The sequence below is a fragment of the Crocuta crocuta genome, unplaced genomic scaffold (assembly GCF_008692635.1).
Source record: "Crocuta crocuta isolate KB4526 unplaced genomic scaffold, BGI_CrCroc_1.0 scaffold546, whole genome shotgun sequence".
Classification (NCBI taxonomy): domain Eukaryota; kingdom Metazoa; phylum Chordata; class Mammalia; order Carnivora; family Hyaenidae; genus Crocuta; species Crocuta crocuta.
In genome coordinates this window covers 252,471-268,287 of record NW_027527441.1, presented here as the reverse complement: position 1 = coordinate 268,287, position 15,817 = coordinate 252,471, and the positions used below count along the sequence as shown (strand labels likewise).

At 41.1% G+C, this 15,817-nt stretch overlaps 1 protein-coding gene across 1 annotated transcript in view; it reads left to right on the top strand.

Moving 5' to 3' along the window:
* Positions 1 to 15,817, top strand: part of UNC5D (unc-5 netrin receptor D) — a 236,217-nt gene that overhangs the window by 209,295 nt on the left and 11,105 nt on the right. Inside the window, exons 15-16 of the mRNA XM_077760653.1 lie at positions 4,782 to 4,946; positions 11,814 to 11,992. Of these exons, the coding sequence (XP_077616779.1) occupies positions 4,782 to 4,946; positions 11,814 to 11,992 (344 nt within the window). The remainder of the gene's footprint in view (positions 1 to 4,781; positions 4,947 to 11,813; positions 11,993 to 15,817) is intronic.

Genomic DNA, 15,817 nt, shown 5'->3' with positions numbered 1-15,817 from the left:
AAAGGCTTAAAGGCATCATTCTACTGGATCTAATGCAGGCCACTCAATCCAAAGTAACCATCAAGTTTAATGTTTAGTGATAAAAAATCAGATCAAAGAACCATACTCTTGCACCAGCACTTAAACAATAATTCCAACACCAGGGATGCCAAGGAGAGCCTAGAGCAGGAAAGGCATGGGGGCTAAGAGCCCGTGGACCTCAGAGGATGCAATAGGGCCAGCAGAAGCCAAAGGGAATTGGCTCACAAAGAAACCCAGTACACTTTACTGCCAGGATGGGTTGGATTGCCTGGATGTTGTGAACATGGATAAATATTTGCCTTCTGTAATTGAGCATAATTTGCAAGAGTCTTGGAAGGCTGAGAAATAATTTAATTTTCTCTGCACCAGGAGGTTTGCCACTGAGTTTTCATTTCCACTTCATTTTACGTACCCACAAATGGCTTTCTGCTCCATTCCTCCTTTTTTTTTCACCCTGCCACTCCAGCCACCCATTTTCTTGCCCCTTCTGTCATGGAAATCCCCTAGCTTGCATGAATACATATTGTGTTGGTCTTAATGGCCATGCTGTGTTTGCTCCAGGCATCAGATTTCAGCACTTTGGGGAGGGTTTGTGTTCATCCTGCTCAAACCTCATGTAGAACACGATGTGCACTGACAAACTTGGCGTGGATAATAGAGAATGGCTTTTCATTAGGGCTTAGTGGATGGGAACTAACCAAGAGCTATTACAGAGACAGAAAATATCACTCTTCCTGACATCATTTATAGGTCTCTCCTTCAACTGGTAAATCTCCCTGTCATCTTCTGTCATCTTCCAACTCAGCACATGGAAGACCTCTGGGCTTCCTCTCCCCCTTTCTCTAACTTCAAGTCAGGAATCTGAGAAGCGACATATTCCAATTGGTACTCAAAGCCTACTCTCCTATGAAACCTTACTTTCTTCTTCTGGGAAAGGTAGAGTTTACCAAGAATTTTCAGGCCTGGGAGATACTCACTGCCAAGAATATTTGCCCTATGAGACATCAATCAACTGCATGAGAAATGTTTTTAGGATGGTGTGAATTGAGATTGGATCCAGAGCTATGTGAGGAGACCCTGTGTATAAGCAGACCAACTAGCTTTGAAATCTTGTTGGGTTGGATTCTGGAGGATTACAGTGAACGAAATGCTGCACTACAACCCTTATTGCCCATAAGACCAGTGGCATCACACTGGTCCCAGTGGGCTCCGGGAAGGCTATGTGAGTTCTTAGGAGAGCTGGCTATAGTAGCACCTGTTGACCTTGATCCAAAGGAAAGATGAGGCCCACAATGCTAGTCTCCCCCCTGCAAAAACACAAGTATTCTTTCTTTTTTTCTCAGGCTTTTAAGACAACTACAGTGACATACACACTCTTGTCCCCTCCACAGATTTAACAGACCTCACCTAGGAGATCAATAACTCTGCTCGCAATCAGTCACAGGACCACATGCTACTTAATCATGTGTTCTGCTATTTCTTACTGATTGTAGGGTAGAGAAGCTGCAATAAACCATATACAATATTATTTTTTTTAATCCTACAAAATGTAAAGTCAGGCTTTCACCTCCCTATGATAAAGGCAGCTGTCTCTTCACCACGCTTTGTGTCTTGGGGAACCCAGTGTCTGTCTCCTGCTAGGATGTGATTTACATTCTCTCCATCTGCTAGGAACCTAATTATAATGGGAATCAAAATGAAAACATTTCCAGAATTCTTTAAACACCCATAACTTTGCTACACTTGGTCCTCCTATATTACTCGCAACAGCATTCCTCTTAGCTCAATGAGCATCTTGATAGTTTTTTTTAATAAATAAAAGCAAACATGACTGCCCTGAAAACACACTAATTTCAGTGCTTCTAATTCTATTACTTTGAAATGTTCTATCGAGCACTATTGGCAGTTGCTACTCAAGCCAACCATAAAATATATATATATATTCTTCTGATACAGTCTTAAAATCAGATTTTTTAAATGTTTTGATTATGTGCAGTGGAACGCAGAAAGAGAGGACTTTGTGTGTGTGCTGATTCTCATGTCTTTATGTGAGGAAAGGAGCATTATTATGCTCTCTGCAAGTGGGCATTATTCTCTTACCTTTCTCGCAGTATTTTCTGGAGAAAATATAAGGAATGTAGCAAATGATACCAGAGAGGACACTTTTCAAAAATAAATGATCTGCAGAAAATGGAGGGCAGTTTAAGAGCAGGACCTTGAATTCAGCTCTGTCTGGCCCTGAAGCCCAAGAACTTCTTCTATGCTGTAACTGCTCAAATTTCAGCTTAAAAAACCAAAAACCTTCTTAGTTTTCTTAATTAGGCAAAAGCACCTATTAACCACTAAGCCCTAAGTTATAGTTTCTTTCATGAAAGGGGATGGTGCAGAGTAACTCTATAAAAAACCTACTGGTTTGAAGGAGAGTCCATTTGAGGGCTATTAAAATGAAATGGGACCATAAATGATGGACGCCCTTGAGACTCTGTTTAATATGGCGGGCATCAAGGGGCCATACTGGGCCCCCATCAAAGGATATTTGTAATGAAAGCAGAGTTCCCGGGTGATCTGGTAACATCAGCACCCCCCCACCCCCCATGATTAGAGGTAAAAGAGATACTGCAATGCTATTTCCTGAAGAACACCAATCAGTTGTTTCCTGCTTCCTCTACGGTCAAGCCCTAACCCCCTCATTAGCTCAGCATTGCAGAGACTGAAGGTGAGAGATTGGGGAGTAGGTCACTACAGTTAGCTCTAATGAGGAGAAAAGAGGATTATTAATGGAGATAGAAAAATTGGAGAAGGACGACAGTGAATGGTGATAATCAGTTTTGAAAAGGTAGAGTTGTCAGAGACAGTAAAGACCAAATAAAATTATTTGTAGTGATGAAAGGTATAATGTTAGTGATTGATGATAATGAGATAAATTCCAGACATGTAGCTGTTGGGAGTTCTCCACAGAGAGGTGAGAGTGGGCCTCTGTGAGCAGATAAGACCTTGAGGAGTTCAGTAAACAGAGAGAGAAGTGTTGGAGGCTGAGGTACAAAGTAGGGGTTGCCCACAGGTTACAGAATGGAAGCAACCTTAGGAGGAGAAGCATGAAAAGAGTTGGGTTGGACAAGAAGAATCGGTAGAATTTATAAACACGTATCATTATTTCTTTTATCTGGTGTGGGATTTGGTGCAGGTGAAAAATCATTTTTCAGTTGTTGGGAAAATGACTTCCTCCAAAGATTGTTGGGGGGCCTTACCAACTGGACCTTCTCTCAGTCTTTGTCTCTACTTCTTGAGACAAAACTCCACTGCCTTTCCCTTGGTTCAGGATGAAGAACAAAGGAAACAAAACCACAAAGCCCTTATACTTCTTGCTGGGATGTGTGGTAGGAGTTAGTGCATGACTTTCTTCTCTCAGACTCCTTCAAGTGAGCACTCCTTTCATCAAGTGGGCAAAAATCAGAGCCCATCCCTCCTTGCTAGTCCCCCCAGGAAGCATTCCAAATCCAGATCTGTGAGACTTTAGGTAGAGAAAACTAAGAAACAATGTGCACACTAGAGCTCATGAAGAACTAGGTAACTCCTAGTTCCTCGAAGTGAGCAAATTGAATTTTAATCATGGCCCCTGGTCTTAAAACCCATGATGGCTTCATCACCAGTCACACCACAGAGTATCACACATCCTAACTTGAGACATCTTTTGCCATCTGTCAGTGTCAATATTGGAGAAAATTATATTTATAGCAATAGATAAAAAAGGAGCACATTAATGAGATGAGAAAAAAAGAAAATGTGAAGATGAACATTATCAGAGGCTGGGCCTCTGTGCTCATTGCCAAGAATCTCAGCTTCATTTGAGTAGGAAGGAGAGAATTTTTAGATGAAAAAATATCAACTACTGACCCTACCTCTACTTTGCATTATGTAAAGCCACGTGCCTGAGCACAGGGTAATCAGTGGCAAGCACTGAAAGGGGGATAAGGGTGATGTATATAGATTCTATTATTTTCCCCCTCATTTAGTAAAAATTGCTTTTGCCACACTCAATTATCTATAAGTCCCATGACAGTAGAGAATGAACCTCATTTCTTACTGTTTACCTTGTACAGCGTCTGGTCATTAGTCTGCACTATACACATAATTGTTGACAGTTGAATTGAGTGAATGAGGAGTTGGCAAACAAGACTGCACTGGGAAGCCTCGTGTGTTTGTGTCTTTCTCTGGGATGTGTGTATGTGTGTATGTGATTGGCATTAGGTATGATTTTTTTTGTTGTTGGATGCATTAGCAATATTGTGTTCTGTTTATACAGTTGTATGAGTTTGTGGTGTTGGGGTAAGTTCTGGTCGGTCTGTTTTTGAGTATCATTTTAATTAAAGTGAAAAGCCAGCATCCTACTCCAGGCTTGGGGAGAAGGATGGACCACTGGGGTCTTCTAAAGAATATTTTTTTTAGTGGAAAAACACGATGATTAATTTTTTATCGTATTCTCATTGTGTGTGTCGCCAAATGAAATCTGAGTGCTTGCGCTGTGGTTTTGGAATTCAAATGTTATCAATTGGAATTGACATTAATTAGTTTTTGTGCTGCTTGGCATATGCTGAACATTATTTCTACAACAATTCCACCAAAATCGCTTAGGCAATTATCTCTGCTGCAATCACTGTCATCATCCTCATAATTATTGCTGTTAAGTCTCTCCCATTCGCTACCCATCTCAGCCAGGCTCTGCACACCATACCCCTCTTCTTTCCCCCATTTCCCTGCAGGAGGTCCCATTCTCCCGCGTGTGGTGCAGTAACCGGCAGCCTCTACACTGTGCCTTCTCCCTGGAGCGCTACACGCCCACCACCACCCAGCTGTCCTGCAAAATCTGCATCCGGCAGCTCAAAGGCCATGAACAGATTCTCCAAGTGCAAACATCAATTCTAGAGGTGAGTCCTTGGTCCGCAGGACCACTTGACTCCATTTCTACAGGACAATAAGATTAATGTACCTATTTCATTCATGCCACACAGGTTTTAAAAGAGATTCAGAATGCACTCACTCTTAATCCTCATTCCTAGTGAGGGCAAATAAACTTTTTCTCAGGCTCAGGGGTGAATTGGACTCCTCAGTGTGCAAGACAACTCAATGTATCAGAGCTTTGGCTCTGTGGAGACACTTTTGGGGAAAGAACTGGTACAGGGCTTTCTTTATACAAAACAACAATCTACTAGTCCAATGTAGGCTTGGAATATCACCTGAGATTCATCGGCTGATGGTACATGAGACACATACCATGAAGAAGCTCAAGGTTACCACCAGATGGTTTTTCTGCTGGCTCTCACTAGTTTTCCAGAAGTCATCCTCAGGGAATTGGTTCCCTACTGCCTTACAGTTTCTCATATCTTCCAGGTTCAGGGTTCTGCAGAGCCCCATTTCCATTAAATCTAGATTCATCGATGCAATAACGTACAACAGAGTAGATAGAAGTTTCATTCTACAAAGTAAGGAAATGGAAATGCAGGGAGGGAAAGGGTATTGTCCACGGTCATGTCACTGTTGAAGGGCAGAGTTAGAATGGGAGTCAAGTGAATTCACTGGGGAGTTTTTGCACAAAGACACCTGACTTCTGCCATGGCTCTGAGCTACCTAAATCACAGCAATGGCTTCATGGCTGTAGACTTGGGCTTATAGAGTAGACAATGGCATTCCCTCCTGAATGGTTATTTGAGGGCAGTTGGGGAGAGTAGCTGAGAGATAAAACCAAGGGAGATATGGGATGCTTTTTTTTTGAGCACCTCTAAGATAATCCCTGGCTAGTGGAGAAAAACACGTTTTATTGTTTACCAGTAGAATATGTATATATGCACGTGTGTATACAGACACACATACATATTTATGTATAAATATATAAATAATATATATTCATTCGGGCTTGGCAGAAGGCATAATAAATTTTTATATAGATACAACTCAATTTCATTTTTTCTCTGAAAACCTGTAGCCTTACAGCATCATCGCTTCTCTCCATTCTCATTTCAATTCATTGTTTATGCAAGATGAGTATTACTAACTCCCCAAATAGGTTTTCTGAAGAGCGGATGGCTTTCCAAAGGATTGTGCCTCAAAATTGATAGCTGTCTTAACTGACATGTTTGTACAGTATTTGCATTCATTATTGCCAATTAGCATTATGCGCTAAAGTAGTTTTGATGGGAAAGGTAGATCCAGAAAGGTAGGGGAGGATATTTTTAGAGTCTCTTTCTTGAACAGCCATGGCATATTGAACACAATACATTTCAAAGTAAAATGAAAAATTATAGGAAAGTTTTCAAATAAACACAAAAGGAAAGCCCAAGCAGATTTTCCTTCTCGTATTCAGAAGCAAGTGTGAAAAGACAGGACATAAAGATGCCTCTGATGCAAATTGCCCTAAATGTCTGTTCACAGATCAATGAAACAATTCCACAGTTAATGGGCTTTTGTTCTTTGAGGCACTCTCCAAATTGCAAACCAACTTCTGCTATCACAGAAATCTAAAAGGAACATGATAGGGTCCATACAACCTGGTACCTCTGCTCCTTGCTTAAACAAATTTTTGAGGTGCATGGAAAGAAAATGAACTAATAAACACAATCTTACCCTTTACTCTCCATTTCCTTGTCTAATGCATCACAAACTTACAATCATTTTGGATGGCCTTGAAAAAGAGGACATCGCAGTATCTCTTGATAATAAGAGTTCAGCATCAGAATGATATTTAGTCACCGTTGGACTACCACCACCCAATGTGTAGGCTACTGCCTTTTTTAGAAGCTTTATTAATCCTTTTGATCCCAGAAGGATCACATTATTAATCGCTTCAAGTGGTACTGCTTGCATTTGGGCCAGCGCATCCCCATCTCTTTGTAATAAACCATAGTTCTTAGGCAAATCTGTTATTTTCTGTGTCAGAAGAAAATTACGAACTTCTGAAAGCTGTATTTCAAGTACCATTTCATGTGCTTTCACATATAACCACCCTAACTCTGTGTGGATTAAATACTGTACTATCACAATTTGACATGATGTAACATTCTCAAAGAGGTCAACCTTCTTGGCCAAGATGATAAAACGAATGGTGGGGAGCCAGAGTTCCCAACTGAGATACCGGACTTCAAGGTCAAAGTCTGGGTTTCCATACTAGACTACTTCAGGATCTCAGTCAAGGAAATCTAATTTAGCAGTCCTGAGTGTGGGCCTTGTCTATAATGGAAGCCTTTGTTTTAGTGGCCTTAGGCATTAGTGACAAAAATGACAGCATCAAAAATTTAGTCTTTAAGTATTCAAGTAGGTGAAAATTGGGAAGTTCTTCCCTCAAGACCATAGAAGGATGGCATGGGCTGGAGTAAGTGTTCATTCTATAGATTTCTCACATGTCAGTCCACCTGCAAAGGGAGGTCTTGAGCAAACAAGCACTCATGATCCTTCTAACTCCAGGACTGTCTCACTCCTGGCAGAAGCATACATCTGGTGATAGATCCAGGTGAATACAAAGCATCCTCTTCTCCCTAAAAATGTCTTGGATTTTTGTGGCAGATGGTTCCAGAAAAAGCAAAGACACATAAAGTGCTACAAAATTGGGATTACCTGAGGAGGAGACAAGATACATTCTAGACATGACTCTCCATCATTCAGTTGAGGTGGGAATATTAGATCAATGATTAAAGTGCATCATATTTTATAGCCTCTAGGCTATAGGTATTTTTGATAAACTAGTAACGAGGGTTTCGTTAATTAAAGATAATAACAATATTAACAATAATGAGGAAATAAACATTTAGAAGCTTTCAATAGATGCCTGAATTTTTTTTTTTAATTATCGGCCTTTCATCCCCCTCCAAAAAAAACCTTGCATATTTAAGTTCAGAGCCCTCACCTCCTTCCTAACTTTAATTGATTGTCCTAGTGTCTGTTTCATGAACTTAACAATGGAACCATGAGAGGTAAAAGAGATACATATATATGTAGATCATTATCTATAAAATATTTATTGTAAATATCTAAATCAATGCAATGATTATCCTCTTTGACGGCCTATGGTTCTTAATGTTCAGCCTCAAATCCATCAGATTCCTTCATGCCTTACATGTAAGTGACATTCCAAATAAATATAATCATTCATGCCATTCTCAGATTTAAAAATTATTTCAGTGAGCAAGGCAATATTTTTTTTTCTGTTCTTTAGAGTGCCCATTATTGTGGCAAGCAGGTTGATTTTCTTCAAATGTAACCTCGCTGAATTACCTAATGATGATCACCAACTGATTAGTCTGTAAAAGCAGCAATATCATCAATTTGAAACTTGGGGACTTGAGCAAAATAATTTTACTGAAAGTGAAGAGAAGGAAGGAATCCCTAAGTAATTTACTACATCATTCCTTATTGATGTAATAATATTGAAGAATGCCATGGGGGGAGGGAGGAAGAACTTAAATGGGAAAGTTGCAGGTTACAATATTCCCTTCAAGCAATTCTCTTATCTTTCTTCCAAAAGTGGTAGAAGGTTGGGGGATGATTTGTCTGTTACAAAATAGACAGAAGACTTGGAATTTCTCATTGATTTACAACTCCCCAGCTAGCCAAGTAGCAGCCGTTTATCTCAGATGCGCAGAGCCTGGAAATCTGCTGTTTCTTTGCATATTTAATTTAAACAATCAGAAAATGTGATGTATCTACAGGATTCTTATTACTTGGCCCAGATGTCTTTCAGAATGCACCGTAAATGTTACATAATGTGTCATCCTTGTGCGTGGCAAATAGTGAAACTTGGAAACTTTAAGAGGGAAATGGGGGCTCACTTACTAAAGTGTAGAAAGGAGAAAAAAATCCTGAAGAGTCAGTCTCATATAATATTTTATTCTCTTTAAAGTCATAACCACTTCTGTCCTGAAGACTGTATATCAGGGTGGCCTCTCCCATGCCAACAGTAAAGTCAAAGCTTGGTCATCTTGATCAGCTCAATGAGGCCATAAAAGCTCCCACAGCCCATTCTGTCTATTGCAGTCCTTTGTCATGGATATGTTCAGTGTTTATAGTTTTTGTCGGCAAGCCACATTTTCACATGTTAACACCATTTGATGCCCTTTTCCAGTGACAGCTCCCATGTTATCTTGCATAAAATTCCTTTTTTCTTCTCTCTCTAGTTTCTGCCATCTCTTTTAAGGACATCATCCTGCTTTAAGTCAGGAAATTTAAGGAAACTATTTTTACTTATTTACAGATTTAAAGGCTAGATTACAACTGTGATTAAACATGATGTTTCTCATACCTTCTTTCATTCAGTAAGAAGCCTGAGTTGGTTCATTTTGTAACCATCCAACATAATCAGAAAAGAATTTCTCATTTTGCCAAACTAGCTACCGACTCAATTTCTATTCAACCAATAACTACTTATCCTTCAAGGCCAACCCAAATATGTCTCCTCCAGGAAGCCCTTTCTGGTCTTAATTCCTGAAGCTTAATAATGCTAACACCACTCAGCATTTTTCATAACTGCTCTGCTTGTCTTGAACCAGGGTGGCATAAGGAATTGAATCTTGTTGTAGGTTTTGGGAAATCAGACTTCTGGTTTCAGCTATGTTACAAACTCCCTGGGTGATTTCTACCACATTTCATAACCTCTGTTGTGTCAGTAAAAAATGCCAAAAGACTGATTAGGAAGTTGAGACAGAGAGGTCATGGACCATCCAAGGTCACTGAACTAGGAAGTATAAGATCGGACTCCAAAGCAAGGTCCCTCTGGCTCTGAAAACCATGTTTTTCTATTACCTCATGCTAACATGACATACTGGTAGAATTTTAATGAGTGTTGTTCTATAATATTCCAGAGAAAAGAACTAAAACCAGTTAAATAGACTCTATTTAATATAATATGTCCTTTGAGTATCCAAGAGGAAGACACAATATGCAGCATTTCTCAAATGTATTTGGCCACAGATCTGCTCTTTTTGGAACATCTTCTGAGATACCCTTTTGGAAATAATGTGTTAAGGCATTGTGTTTCCAAGATACAGCCCTCAAAATGTAACTGTGTTAAATGGTTATGTGGAACAACAAAACATATTGTCAATCATTACTAAGATCTCTCCAGAACCAGGCTTCCTCACAGATTCACGAAGATGTAAAACTCACGGAGCCCAATAGGTTATAGCCATGTGAGCCTGGGCCCTAGTCAAGAAGAGCTGTCATGGTTGTGGTGCCCACAGTAGGAAGAGGTATTCTGGTTGGGAAAAGCTGCCGGGCAGGATCGCAGGACAATTCAGGAAGGGCCCGTGTTAACTTGAAAGACAGCACGAGATATCATGTTCTAACATGAAGGGAAGTTTCTTCGGGTTTAAACAGTCCTAACTAGTGCCTTAACCCAATCTCAGATTTGATGTTTTAACTTTGCTTTATATTATTATGAGTTTCTTTTTTGCTACATAACAAATTACCATAAGCAGAATAAAACAATACCCAATTACTGTGTCACATTTTTTTTGTAGGTCCGAAGTCAAGGCATGGCCTAATTGGGTTTCCTGATCAGGATCTCACAAGGCTGAGATCAAGCCCCCGGGTGGTCACCGGGGACACATTCTCAGCTAGAGCTCAGAGACCTTTTATTGTTGACCAAATTTAATTCCTTGCAGCCATCAGGACTGAAGTCTGTACTTTCTTGCTGGCTGTTGGACTGGGGTCACTCTCAGCTTCTAGGGGGTGCCTTCAGGTCCTAGCCCCACGTCCCACTCTATAGGCAATTCACAGCCTGGCTATTTGCTTCCAGGCCAGCACAAGAGCTGCCTCCAGATAAGAGCTGCTGCTTCTCTCTTCTAAGGGCCATCTGATTAGGTCAGGCCCACCCAGAAAAAACCTCTCTTGCTCAATACATAGTCAACTGATTAGAGACCTTAATCACATCTGTAGAATCCCTTGTGTCTTGTAACATACCCTCATCACAGGAGTGATTCAGTTAGATACTTTTCAGACTTTAAAATTCGGTTGGTTCATACAAACTTATCAGCAGCCATTTCTATCTGACGGATGTCTGCATGGTCTCATGTTGGATATGACTACCTGATGGCTGGGATGTGCTGAAATAACCAGTCCTCATCGGAGAGCTCAAAATCAGAAGCAGGGTAGGCAGACAGCAGGCAGAAGCCTTCCACATTGCGCCAGTCCACAGGCTACTCTAGACCTCATCACTGACTCATGTATTACCAAAGCAATGTAATTCTGAAATAAGACCAAAATATTTATTGTGGAATCACACACTTCCCATCTCAGAGGGGTAGAGGGGGGGCGACACAGACTTTAAGATGATCAATATACAATCAGTTCCCCTTTGTAGCTTTCGTGACAGGTACCTGTCCAGCGAGCTCCTCTGATTAGCCCATTCATCTTTGGTCAGCTCCGACTGCCAAAGAGTCATTCTTTACACTGAACTGAAATCTGTCCATTGGGGGCTTCTTCCTCCTGATTCTAGATCTATCCCTGAGAGACAAAAAATAGTTTAATTCTGCTGTCGCCTGACATCTCTTTGAATGTAGAGGGCTGATGATTGTGACTCCCCTGAGTGGAAGACACATTGTAAATCTCCAGTACATGATTCACTAGGCTACTAGAGAAGTTATTTACAATTTTAGAAGAAAGGGGAATGTGTCAGTATAATTTTATAGAGCCTATCACAACAGGCAAGCATTTTGTGCATGGGTGTTAATAGATTTTCATAAAAAAATAAAGGTGTTGATCAGTAATGCCTCCATTCAGATCTGACCATGTGTTTTTTTTGTTTGTAGAGTGAAAGAGAAACCATCACTTTCTTTGCACAAGAGGACAGCACTTTCCCTGCACAGACTGGCCCCAAAGCCTTCAAAATTCCCTACTCCATCAGACAGCGTATTTGTGCTACATTTGATACCCCTAATGCCAAAGGCAAGGACTGGCAGATGTTAGCACAGAAAAACAGCATCAACAGGTAATTGGGGACAACTTCGGAAAGAGGAGGTTCACTGAGAGTTCTGAACAACAAAGCGGGTTGGGCACATCCATGTGGTTTCTCTCTTTGTAGATTCCTCTGCTCATATGTCACGTGAGGCCTGCCTTCGTATGTGGGAAGAGAACAAGAACAAGACACTGTCTGTGGCATTTCCTTCCACCCACTCTGCCTTGAGGAACACAGTAGAAAAGTCTTACTTTGTCCCGGTCCCACCTTTAGGTTGGCTAATTGGGCCACCCAAATGGGGGTACAGACTATGTCTTCTTGGTGCTTGTGGGAGATCCCAGCATAGTCTGGAACCAGTGATGTAGAAACAAAGAAGTAAGCTTCTCACACCTCCCCCCTATCATCAGGTTACCTTAAGCATTATGTAGCCCTCCATGGAGACACGCTCAGCCTGAAAAGTGGGTACCTCACTACTAAATGTTTGAGGATGATAGCTCCCAGATCTGAAGACAGAGGACGTAAAACAAGCAGGCTACCTAGACACATGAATGCAATCTGCTGCTTCACCTGACCCTCAACACTGCACTAACATAGGTGAGAGTAGAATAGAGAGATTCATAATGGACTTTATTACTTTGGATGAGAAGGAGAAAGAGTGATGCCATTCCTATGAGCACTGATCGGCCGGCAGCTTTGGCTCGGCTTGAAGGATAGCCAGCAGGGAGAGGGCATTGGCAAGTAAAACCTCCTCTCTCCCCCCACCTCCCCTCCTGCCCCAGAATGAATAGAAATCAGAACAAGTTTGGCCAGAACCATTTTCTTTCCCTTTTTCTTTAGTACTATTTCCTTATTCTTTTGAGGCAAAGCCTTATTTTCTTACTGTTTGGCATGCTCTGCCATTTCCATGTTTTGTTCTTTATTTTCACAGACATCCTACCTGACTTTCTTCTCTGAAAGGGAGATAGGTGTCTGCCAAGAAATGATAGAGTGCCACTCCCCATTTTAAAAGGGATCCAGGGGCCAAGAATGGAGGACCCACCTAGAAAGCTCAGAGAGGACAATCAAGAGAGAAGGCATTGCTGCAAAAGAGAACAGAATTTGCAGAGACCAGGCAAGCCCAGAAAGAATAGATACATTCTTGAAAGTCATATATTGAAAATGAAAGAATATCAAAATGTATGAGTGTACAGGGGGAAAAAAATTAGGTTGAATATTTCCCAGCAATTTTGACAAAGGAGGCGATATCTAGCTTATAACCCATGCACACCATGACTGTATCAAGCTCACTTTCTCATCAATGCAGGGAGAAGAATAAAAAACCAACCCAGAGAACAGAAGTTGGTTCACAAAGAAAAAAAAGTGGGGTGGGTACTGGACCCTCAGGGTATCCCTGGTTCTATAACTGGTACCAGCCTGCTGAAGTACACCACTCACCAGCCCTGTTTCTTTTTCTACAAATGTAGATCATACAATTTGAACTATATAAATTCCCTAACCCATTCTGGCCATAAGAGTTGATGATTTTTATTTTTTTAATTTTTTTATATATAATTTTAAAATTTATTTATTTATATTGAGAAAGTGAGAGAAGGAGCAGAAGCAGGGGAGAGGCAGGGAGAGAGGGAGACAGAGAATCCCAAGCAGGCTGGGCCCTGTCAGCACAGAGCCCGATGAGGGCTTGAACTCATGAATCATGAGATCACGACCTGAGCTAAAATCAAAAGTTGGATGATTACCCGACTGAGCCATCCAGGCACCCTGAGAATTGATGATTTTTAATTCACCATTCACATGAAAATAATTGCCACAAAATACCTATGTTTCCACAGATGCTATCATTCATTTGCTGAGTGAGTATGCACATGTTCCAGTTCATGCCCTTCTCCACTTACAGTATATCTATGAGAGGTACAGGGAGTGTCCCAAAATCATGAGTCTGGGCCCTTCCACACTAGGGAAAATGCATTTCAAAATGGGAGACTGAAGTAAACAACCTTTTGTGGGTCTCTAATGAGCAGGAAAGGGCTGCACAGGGACAGACTGCCCCTCCGGTGTCCTAAATCATCAAATGTGAACACTTGGTGTGTCTATTTCCTTGCTTTGGGTTTTCCCTAAGAGCCCTTCTCCAAGAAAGCCTAAATTTCCTTCACATAAGGAATACAAATAACCTACTTTATGGAAAGTTTCTAACACAGTGACCAGAAAATGTTGGTTGTTGCGGATGAAATGACACAAAGGACAAGACACACACAAAAGACAGACACAGACACAACTCCGGTCGGAGGAACAATTCTACGCAAGCCCCTCTTGCGGTTTATTTTATACCCCGGTAACTGGATACAAACTGAAACCTACAAGATGCATTCCTTTACCAATTAAGGGCAAGTAGCCAAACACATTTCAAGGACAGGGGGGAGCAAAGGGAGGAAGCAACCACAACATGTTTACTAAGAGCCTGCCCACAATTCCAGCCTTCTCCTTACTTCTAAGGAGGGCATGTTCCCTCGTTTGCGAGCGGACCATTAAACTTGGATATTGTGTGCAGGCCTCCTGGCAGAGCATCCTGTTTGCAGGCATGCTTTGCCCAGGCAGGGAGCCCTGTGTGCAGGCACATCCCCGCGTCCCTAACCACGCTTTCTTGTGGTCACTGTCGGGCTCCCACAGTTGGTTTTCAATCAGTGTCACTTTTTGCAATTTTCACTAATAACAAATTAGAAAGGCATAAGTCTATGTAATCTACCATCTTTACATCTTCTTTGGTGAATATATTCAACTTCAGTGAATGGTGTGTCCTGTCTACCTCTTTATTCTCTGCCTTAACTCTCCAAAAGTAGTCTAACTTTGGAATGAGAATGGTTTAAATTGAGAATCAGCAAAGTTTTGCTCTGTTAAAGAACCAGAGAGCAAATCGTTTAGGCCATATAGGGTCTGTAGTAATTACTCAGCACCATTCGGCTCTGCTTCTATAGTGGGAATTGGCCAGAGAAAATGCATGCAACACAACTATGCCGATTTGTCTAAAAAACTTTATAAAAATAGGCAACTACCAGTATTTGCCCTATAGAATGTAGTTTGCTGCCCTCATTTAGTAAAACTTCCATAGGATCTTATTGCTTCAGTCATAGTAACACCTGGAGATGAGGCTTCTTAGCTCAGCATCCAAGTCCCCAAGGGGATGTGGGGGGCAGACACAGCATAGAAACTTTTCCTGCAGACTGGCTGGTTCTAGCAGAAAGGCCACCAACATAGTCGCAGAAGCAGAATAAATAAGACTCCTGAAAATCACCTTGCACCATGTTAGCTAATTCTTATTTTGCAGAAGTCATCAAGTTCCTTTCATTACTATACCAAAAAATATATCTTTCCCCACATGGGAAGAAATCAACATGACAGAGAGGAACGGGATTTTCAGATATCATTTGTCACAACTTCCTGCTGTATAATCCCAAGTCACTGGCCTCATAGGATTACAAACAATATAGCATGGAACTGCTCATTAATGTGTATTCAAACACAGAAATCTGACATTGTCAATATGTGCCAATATTAACTGGGCAAGAGAGCGGTCCCAGAGCACCCAGCCTTTCTGTTAGAGAATTCACCTTCCTTGATCTTGTGACAGCACTTTTTACCTGACTCTCCCCCTCCTTGCAGTTTCCACAAGTATCAAAAAGCTAGTAAAGCAGTCGCCCTCAAATCATGAAAGAAGTGTTTTCAAAGGGAGGGGAGGGAAATATTTGCCTTTATTTTATTGCCAGTTAAAATGCTCATACCCTATTTTTGGTAAAATGCAAATGTCACTGATGATAATCTGCCTTTTTCCCAAACAAGTTTCTACTTTGGTCTGTGTGGGGGGGC